Here is a 9661-nt window from a genome sequence, read left to right on the forward strand (position 1 = left end):
AGATCTAACAATTTTCCTAACCAAAACAGAGTTAGACAACTTTTCTCCTAAAGCAAAGTATTCATTAGCAATGTCAAACAATTCTTCATAAAACTCAGTGAGGGTTCCATTTTCAGACATGCGAAGGTTTTCAAATCTTGTGATCAACATTACAAGCCTAGATCGCTTAACATCAGCGGTTCCTTCAAATTGAGTTTGAAGGATTTCCTAAGCATCTTTGGTAGACTCATAAGATGAAATCAATTTTATATAACTCTCACCCACACCATTAAAAATTGCATGTAAAGCTTTATTATTATAAATTGACAATTTATCTTTTTCATTAGACCATTCAAGTTCAGATTTTACCTGTGTCTTACCGGATTTTGAATCTGTCTCGACAGGTGGTGTCCAACCGGTCAATATTGATCTCCAAGCCTTTTCATCAAGGGATTTGACAAAAGCTTTCATCCTTACTTTCCAGTATGGATAGTTAGTATCATTCAGCAATGGAGGGCGAGTTATAGATCCACCTTCTGTAAAGAAAGACATTTCACAAGAAACAAAACAAACGGAAAACTACAAAATCTCATAAAGAGTTTAGTGACCTGCTCTGATACCAATTGAAATTCTTTTTTTAGTAATTACCAAATTAATTAAGCCATGTGAATTAATTAAAGTGCGGAATGGTAATTAAATGTTTAAACATATTTCAGTTCAATCGGGACAAAATTCGAACTTGTCACGACAGAAACTAAACACAGTAAAAAGACAGTCCAAAAACAATATAGAACACAACGAATTTTTACAAGGTTCAGAAACCCTTTCGGATAACCTACTCCTTGGGGTCACGCCCAGATAATAAAACCAATTAATGAAGAATCACAAGTACAAAATATTGACTTAAACAAAACAAGACTCCCTCTTGAGATTTGCCGCAACTTTGTTGTACTTCTCTTCACTAATCTGATCTTGATTGAAACGCTCATCCACTTGAACTCCCTTCAATGGCCAGCGAGTGCTTGCATCCTCCCGACGCAAGGCTTGTAAAAATCCTCTCCCGAAGACTATAAAAGTTGTGTTCAAATTACAATGTGTATTCACTCATGAATGTGGTATAAACTCACCACAAAAACTAAACACTCATATTTCTACAAGATCACGTGAATACTATGATCTTGAATACAAAAAATGAACTCTCACAAATATTACAATACACTCACAAATTATGCACCTAAGAGTTCACTTTTTCTCAAAGCCTTAGAGACCTATTTATAGAGTCCATTTCGTACTCATAAAGGCTGAGAATGAATCTCCTAATAAAGGCAAGAATATTTGAAGATATTCTTAATTGATGAAGAATTGCCTTTATTAGAAGATGTTGATCCGACAGATACGATTTTGGTGGAGACAGCTAATACCCGTGTCGAATCAAAATGCTCAAAATAGAATTAACAATTAATGACATCAAAAATTCAGTTTTCTGAATTTTATAATCTTGAGCTGCACGAAAATTTAAAGTCAAATATTCCAGAAATGACTTTGAGTAAATACTGAATATTTACTTTAAATAAACAAGATATATCTACCCTTTATAATCAAACTGTGATAATGTCAAGTTAAATAAGGAAGGTAAATATTCCGAAAATCACAAGAAAGAGAAAGTGAATTATGAAAATCACAATAAAGGAAACACAAATTGATCTTTTAATTAAAAATATATTTCTATAAAATATGCCAATTTTAGGATTTACACTATATTATTGGTATATTTCAAAATTTTACTAGTTTATTTACTGGTTTATGGCTTAAAACTATAAGAATTTTGTACTAGTGCATGATCTTTTTACTGGTTTATGTCTAGTTTATGGCTTTTGAATTACTAAATAAGGACATGATAATGGCACTCAAATTGACTTAATTAATGATGCATCAGCTATTTACTGGTTTATGGCTTATTTACTAGTGCAAAATCATGCAAAATACCAGTTGCGACAACAATTAAAAAGACAACTTGCAAGAACATTTTGGATTCAAAATAAATAAAATTTCATTGATGCAAAATACTAACTACAAATTCCATTTTCATTGTCAATATACATACAATCATTGATTCAAATTACAAGTTCAATTCTTTAACCAAACAGACACAACAACAACAAATATAGACATCAACAATATTAATTTGACATTTTTACAAATCCAAACAAGGCCAACCCCATTTTCATTAGCTTGGTCTCTCAAATAGCAAGCTCCATATGTCATTGGTCCCATAATTTGGTCTTCATTTTCCATAACCTGTAGTGGTTCTCTGATATTGATAATCTCGTGCTCCTACTCCCTAATTCTTCTCAATAGCCCCGATATGACTTTTTTGGATCTTTCACAAATTTCAGGATCAACCCAATGAAAAAAATTGCATCTGACTGGAAATTCAACAAAAAGAAAATGAAAAATGCAACAAAGAACCTGTGATTAAACAAAAAAAGTGAAAAAAAAATTAAGGTACAACGATCTTACCTTCATCTTCCAGCAAGTAATGAACCTTCTTCCAGGATTAGCATCTGTCCATGACGTCCTCTGAACCCATAGTTCCCCACAGTGATAAGTGTTAGGACCCCTAGATTTTGAAAAATCTTTCTTCCCCCCAGAGTTACTGCGAGGGTTTACTCTTTGCCAATTGCTTTGAGGGCTTACGTGAGATGAAGAGGAAGCATCTCCCATTGTCGATTTCAAGCTACACCGTTGAAAATGGTTTGTGTTCCCTGGTGTTGACCCGAAGAGAGAGAGAGGGGGAGAATTTAAGTGTTTGATTTTTGGGGTTTCTATTTTTGAAGGATTGGGTTTTAGTTTTTTTTATTTTTGTTTTATGTTCTAATTTTGTTTTATTAGTTTTTGACCAAAAAAATAGAATTTATTCAAATCTGTGACACGTGTCTTTTTTTTCCAATTTAACAGAGTAATAGTAACGAAATAAACCAATTCATAACGTTTGATATTTACTCCGTCGAAATAAAAGATATGGCATATAAATCTATGTAGCTAAAAATATGTAATATTTATACTGCAAATACTCCTTAAACGCAATTACTATTAGGTTGTCCCGATCCATAGTATGCTCGTGTCATTGCTGTCATTATTATGCAAGTATTGTATTTTTTTTTTTTTTTTTGATGTTGTGCTTATAATATATTTTGATAAAATTTTAACATTTTATTTCAAATTTGAACTAAAATACAAGTTTTTATATATAATTGTAGTATACTTACCATAATATTTTCTTAAAATAGTGAAGTAATTATATTTCTATTGTAATGAAAAAATATATTTAATAATTATGTACATACTAGAAAAATGATATTTTGAAAATAAAAAATATAAGAATTCGTATAAACATCATTTTATAAGAATACCCACATGTGTGTTTTTATGTATACTCATCCTCATCCTCATCCTCACCACCCATGTACTCGTCTTTTAAGAACAAACCCAGCTTCTCTAATGGTGAACGAGAGAGACTTGACCTGGAAGATTCAATGTAACAATGATTTCCTCTTCTAGAAAACTGACACGACGGCTTGTACCCGCACAGCCGTTCAAGTGCCTCAAAATTCTCCAAGGTTTGCTCAATATCAGCTTTCTCATTAACCTGAGTGGTGGACGTGAGCCACTATTAGTTTCCTGAGCTAAAATGATCATTTATATCAAGACACCAAAAAAACGATATCAAACCTTATCAAGTGCAACTCGAGCAGCTTCTCTTTCTCTTTTTCGTTGTTGTTTTAACTCCATTTTGGTCTTTGTTCTTAAAGCAACCTCAATCCTCACCTCTGCAAAGTTAAAATTTTAGTATCGCAAATTACATAAAGACAAACAAAAAAGATGACTACTTACCATGTCTCAAAGAAAAATCCGAATTTATGTACTACATTGAAACTCACTAAACTGAAGCACAAATTAAACACTCATCTATGTCAAAGAAAGTTCTCATTTTTTTTTAAAATACTCTCCGCCTAACCTTACAAAATTTGGGACCAGAAAATTATAACAATTACAAAGTACCCAAGAGGGACTTGAACCTCAGACCTTATGGAAGCAAACAACCTGACCGACCATTTAAGCTACCCATTCATTCAAAGAATAAGAGTGTATGATAAGAAACTGCTGTTACTTGTTGCAGAAATTAAAGTAGCATTTTACAAAGTGCTTTGATTGATGAAGATGAAAACTTCACGCAGGTTGTGTATGTCATGTATATTTGTTAGTCTATGATTTATGAGTTGGACTGGGCCTCCATGTGTTTGTCTGTGTGTGGTTTCTGAGCTAGGGGCGCTTGGAATTTCAGTGCTACTTGTATACTTTCAAATGGTAGCTCTTCTTGGGTAAAGAAATCCCTTAAATTAATCACTCATCTATAACCCCCACCCCCAAAAAAGGAGCGGTCTATAGAAAAGAAGTTTGTTGCATAAATTTAGATAAAGAAACACTGGATGAAATGTTAGAAAGAAAACTGACAATAAAAGAAAACAGTCGAGACAAATACTGCAATAGTCTATAAACAAGTTTCAAAACAAAAATTACCTTCAGGTTGCCTCTGTTCCAATTCTTTATCATGCTTTAACTTCTCAAGATTAGTTCTCTTATCACCCTTGTAAGAAAACGGGAAGATAAAAAAAAATCAGAAGCTATCTTCAAGACTTCAACACTAAAACCTCCACAAACTTTCTACATTACAAAGGGATAGAACATGGATTACCTGAGTAGCCTTAAAGGAGTCAACGCAGTGTTTATCTTCGACTTTCAAAATAGTGTCTGCATAGCGGGATTTTAGTTTTGCAGCGACAGCTTTTGCAGCACGGAGGGATTCTTGCAATGATAATTTAACTGTCGGAGTAGATTCTAAAACAACACAGTCACCATGGATGAGAAATTACACAAAGCATTAAAACTTGAGAGAGACTTTAAAAAGAACAAATGGTGAAATTAAAAATAGAGGAAGAAGAAGACTAACCTTCTCTAGATGTAGTTATATTCTCACTCTCAGATTCTAGATCAGGCTTGGGCCGACAATCCTAGATTTACATAGAATGATCAACTATCCAACAATGTAAAAACTTAAACACTCAGGTAATTGAGATAATAGATCCTTACAGTTCTAGAGGTCGTGCTGCAAGGATGATCTCTTCCCAGTAATCTGTCTGAAGAAATTTCTAAACCAAGACAGGGAGAGTCCACAGATCAATTGTTTGATAGTGACATCCATGAGTTAGTTAAGTACATAACAGCCACAATAGAAAAGGATAAAAATCCACTGACCACTATATAGGCTACATCTGCAAGCAATGCTGCCACATGAGCTGCATTGCTTGAGAGTTATACTAGATGGTTTTTTTGCATTAACAGAGACACGGAGTCGTCTACTGCTCTTGTCAGTACCTACAAGACAAAATGCCAATTTAGCTTATGTATAGAGCTATAAAACAAATTTAACACCCCCACTTCATACCTTTAATGAAGTTCTTCCCTAACTTTTGCAAAGAATTGGTATTCGTTTTAGAGTGTTCAACCTATAAACAAAATGTAAACAAGTCACATAAACAATAAACCTTCATGAATACTTTCTTGCAACGAATAAATGAATGTTATATGACGTATTATTTGCAAAACAATTAAGGCAATTCATAATATTAAATGTCTCTATACCTCTTACCAATTCAATATATGAACAAACATAATCACAAATTTCCTCACTACTACTTACTATATCAGCACTTCTTGCCTGGGAAGAACATCTTACAACCTTTCCTTTGGAAGGAAGTGACCTCTTGGGTGCTGACTTATTAACCAAAAGAACTGGTGGGTCACACTTTTGCGTGGTATCTCTTAATAAAGTGTCTGATCCGAGCCTATTCTCCAAAACTTTATATTTTTTCTCAAAAATATAGCTCAACTTCTTTGCCATCATGTGAACATCATTGATAGGAGGATTATAGTGCATGGCATTGGAAAAAGTTAATCTGACATCACCTGCAAACTCTGAAATGCCATAATAGTCATTCCTTTCCAGTTTAGATTTTATTGTTCCCAAGTCCATGGGTTTAGCAATGATCGAAAGGTAGTCAGGAATGTTCAGAGCAACAGGATCAACCGGTTGGTTGAAAATCCAACCAAATTCATGAGACATCAGATCTTCCAAAATTGACGAACACATCACCAGGGCACTGGTTTCTGTCTTCTGTTTCTTCTCACTCTGACACCCAACCATCCATGTTGAACCTCGATCATTACCAGACACAACACTAGTACTTGACATCATGTAGTCATTAATTTCAACACCACATGATGTCCCCGGATCAGTTTTTATACTCTCCTTGGAAAATTTGATCTTCAGCCTCTTGGGTTGTACGAGCATCATAATGGCAATTAGTTGCAGAACTCAATGAACACCACTCTGCATTGTTATTCAGACAGAAAAATATATTAATATATATTTTACTTTGGGGGAGGAGATTCCAACTTGGGACCTCGTCAAAATGGATTGGTGTAGCACAACTAGGCTATGTCTATCACTACAATCCAACAATATATATATATATATATATCAATAAGGACCAATACTCAATAATTATGTTCAAATAATTTAGATTTTTATTAAATGATTTACGATCTGGTTGGGAAACTTTTTTATAACATATTAATAAAATACCAATTCAATATCTAAAATTAATGATGATATAATTTTTCATTTTGTAAACATTATACAGAGTACAATAGTAATCACTGATTTTTTTTCATATTAATACATATTTATTTATTTGCATGTGTGATAGTACTATCATAACAAACAGTAACAAATTCAAACGCTTACATGCCTGTTGCAATTACTAATTTGTTAACAGTGACTCTATTTGTAAAAAAAAAATATGAAGGTAATTTAATAAAGTACCAATTCCAGAAATTAAAACTAACTTCAAATGGAAAAATTGGTAAGAATCGTTGTCAAAATCATCCACATAATAAATACATAAATATTAACTTTGGAATTTGATCTAGTAATTTAGATGGAATTTGGAAATGAAACCTAAAATAGGTTTAATTAATATAGCTTATCATTGACATGTGATTATTGATTTGTGTTTATGATAGGAATATTCCTATATATTATAGGTAGTCAATAATAAGGTTAGAATTAATGTTGTTATAGATTACAATTTTTAATAGAATATTAGAATTAGCCTACTAGTTACTACTTTTGAAAGAACACAAAGGAAAATTAGAGACCTAAGGTGATGTTTGGTTAGGGATAATAGAATGAAATGAAAAAGAATCCATTTTCATTCCATTCTTTTGTTTGGTTGTATTTTAGTGTATTGGAATGTCATTCCGATGAAAAAAATAATAATTTTGTACTCACTTCGAAACGTTCAAACTAAACACTAAGGATAAGGCTATATTTGCTAATAGGAGGAAAAGAAAAAGAGAGGAGGAAGTACATAATCTAGTGAAATAGAATAAATGAACGATTACTCTCAATCTTTATGTTTCTTACGAGGAGAACGATTGAAAGTTCATTAATCTTCATAGTACTAAACATACTATAGAAGTTCAATGAGTACGTGATGGCTTATTCTTTATTTAGTGTATTCTGAAAAATAAATATTAATCAAAATAATGAGAGAAAAGAAAGATATTTTAAGGATATAGTGTTAAGTAACAATTGCCCCTTTCATATGTGATTATACCATATTTGTTCATCACAATCAATCAATGACTCAATGTCCTTTCTTTCATAACTTATGTGTACTTCCTTTCAAAAAATAAAACTTATGAGTACCCAATTATATTTTTAATTGAAGTGTGAAAAATGTGAACCTTACAACTCAATATTAAAATTTAAGTGAGATATGATTACTAAATTAGGCATACCACGGTATGTTTTTATCATATGAAGGATTTTGTTATATATATATTTTATATAACTTCCCATTTTTCATGAATATATATGCTAGTTTGAAGTGAAACATGTGCCTAAGTTAACAACCGCAATTTTTATTTTTAATAAAATTATTTTCTTCACAAGTTATTTTTCCATATAATTTTATCACAAAATATTTCAACTAATTTTCATCAACCTTACCAAAAACATAAGTGTAATTTACTAAAGGCAAAAGAAACGACGTGTAATAGATGATATAGTTTATTAATTCCCCTATTTCTTTTTATGCCCCTCAGCAAATTTTACAGATTAAATTCATGTAACTAATAACTTTTCCATTCCAAATTCCAAATCCTAAGTCCAAGAGTTATGGTGAGAGTGCAAGTATAGCAAGAAAGAAAAGATCAAAATAAACAATTGATGCGAGCTCTTGAGAATGAAAATAACTAACTGTATTTTGTGTCTACTCATTTGAAACGTTTTCAGCTAATAGACAACAATAGGCAATCCACAAGATCTAATACTATAAGAAGGTTTCAGCTATAGACAACATTATGCAATAGGCAGGATCTATTCCTAATCTACAAGAAGGTTGGCTTCTTCCAAGTCATGACAACTTTATATTGTAGCAAAGAGTTTTATAAGGGACAATGAGAGAAAATGGAATCATCTTTACAAGGCTCAAGAGGCATATAGTGTAAATTAAGCCGATTGACCAAGAAATGCTAATAGTATATGTGTATCAACATTTATATAACATAGTCAGTGAGAATTGTGATGAGATTGTAAAATAAAAAAATAGGTCTTCCTTATTAGTAAAATCATCATTAGCTGATTACTTGATTTTTAAAAAAATATATATTTATATATATATAAAAAGTGATCAAATTTACATGATAAAAAGTAAAGAAAAATGCATAATCTTGAAAGAGACATTATATCAAACACGTTGCAAGCAATTATACCAGAATACAGGAAAATGATTTTTTTTTTCTTTCACTTTTGCTGTTTAGCAACTTGTAAATTATAGTAAAGTGATTTGTAGGAACCCTTTTTCCCATAAACACGAAGCTAAAACAAATTAATTTTAAACCTCTATGGAAAACCCATCAAGGAAGAAAATCAAGCCCTGTGCGAATACCGAACAATAATAAATGCATACACATACATAAGGCACGAAGTGATAGAAGCAAAAGAAGAAGAATAAAAAGACATACTCTTATACGATGATTCTGACGATGCTAACGCTTCAGTAGCGAAGAGAAGGCAACTGCATCATCACAAGTTAAAAAGGAAGAGCCCACGGCCGTGGGTGGGTGGAGCTGGTGGTGGGTTCCTTTGCCGAGAGAGAAAAAGAGGGGTCTTACGGTGTTGTCTCTTGTGGCCGGGGTCACGGCACATAGAGAGAAACAGAGGAGAGGGGAGGGCTCGGGCAGAGACGGCTCTAGTAGATGTAGAGGTGAACATTTATCCCCAAAAGAAAACCAGAGCAGTCAACCCTTTAAAAAAAGAAAGGGCTTAAATCATACGAGCACTAACAATGGAATAGGTAAAATATAAAGAAAAAATTATTTAAAGTAGTCTTTCTAATAGGTAAGATAAATGGTTAAGATAAACTTGAGCTAGTTTAATTTTTTTTTTACCTAAATAAATAGTGATTCTCCTCCATATTTAAGCTATTAATATTTTATTAATTTTTTGTGTAAATGAGGACTAAATAACTAATGTTTTCAAAAAGTTTAGAGC

At 32.3% G+C, this 9661-nt stretch overlaps 1 protein-coding gene across 3 annotated transcripts; it reads right to left on the reverse strand.

Annotated features, from left to right (window-relative positions):
- Positions 1 to 3255: 3255 nt before the first annotated feature.
- Positions 3256 to 9431, reverse strand: LOC133823580 (transcription factor GTE11-like). 3 transcript variants are annotated; one of them, XM_062256419.1, is made up of 10 exons: positions 9133 to 9431; positions 5741 to 6430; positions 5486 to 5546; positions 5296 to 5415; positions 5131 to 5177; positions 4991 to 5051; positions 4736 to 4878; positions 4561 to 4627; positions 3712 to 3809; positions 3256 to 3628 (listed from the first exon to the last, which is right to left on the reverse strand). In XM_062256419.1, exons 2-10 carry the CDS (start codon positions 6392 to 6394, stop codon positions 3407 to 3409), a joined length of 1473 nt encoding a protein of 490 aa, XP_062112403.1. In that variant the 5' UTR covers positions 6395 to 6430; positions 9133 to 9431; the 3' UTR covers positions 3256 to 3406. The 3 variants fall into 3 exon arrangements, with proteins under 3 accessions (XP_062112403.1, XP_062112402.1, XP_062112404.1); XM_062256418.1 differs by having other exon boundaries at positions 5131 to 5189; positions 9133 to 9430; XM_062256420.1 differs by lacking the exons at positions 3256 to 3628; positions 3712 to 3809 and adding an exon at positions 4090 to 4422 and having other exon boundaries at positions 5131 to 5189.
- Positions 9432 to 9661: the final 230 nt, after the last annotated feature.

The sequence above is a fragment of the Humulus lupulus genome, chromosome 3, assembly GCF_963169125.1.
Source record: "Humulus lupulus chromosome 3, drHumLupu1.1, whole genome shotgun sequence".
Lineage (NCBI taxonomy): Eukaryota > Viridiplantae > Streptophyta > Magnoliopsida > Rosales > Cannabaceae > Humulus > Humulus lupulus.

Excerpts from the sequence above, each read along its gene's own strand:
- LOC133823580 (XM_062256418.1), bottom strand. The coding sequence starts at position 6,394 with ATGATGCTCGTACAACCCAAGAGGCTGAAGATCAAATTTTCCAAGGAG. Across the intron at positions 5,052-5,130 it reads GCAGCACGACCTCTAGAACT|GATTGTCGGCCCAAGCCTGA; the intron begins GTAAGGATCTAT and ends ATGTAAATCTAG. Across the intron at positions 4,879-4,990 it reads TATAACTACATCTAGAGAAG|AATCTACTCCGACAGTTAAA; the intron begins GTTAGTCTTCTT and ends GTGTTGTTTTAG.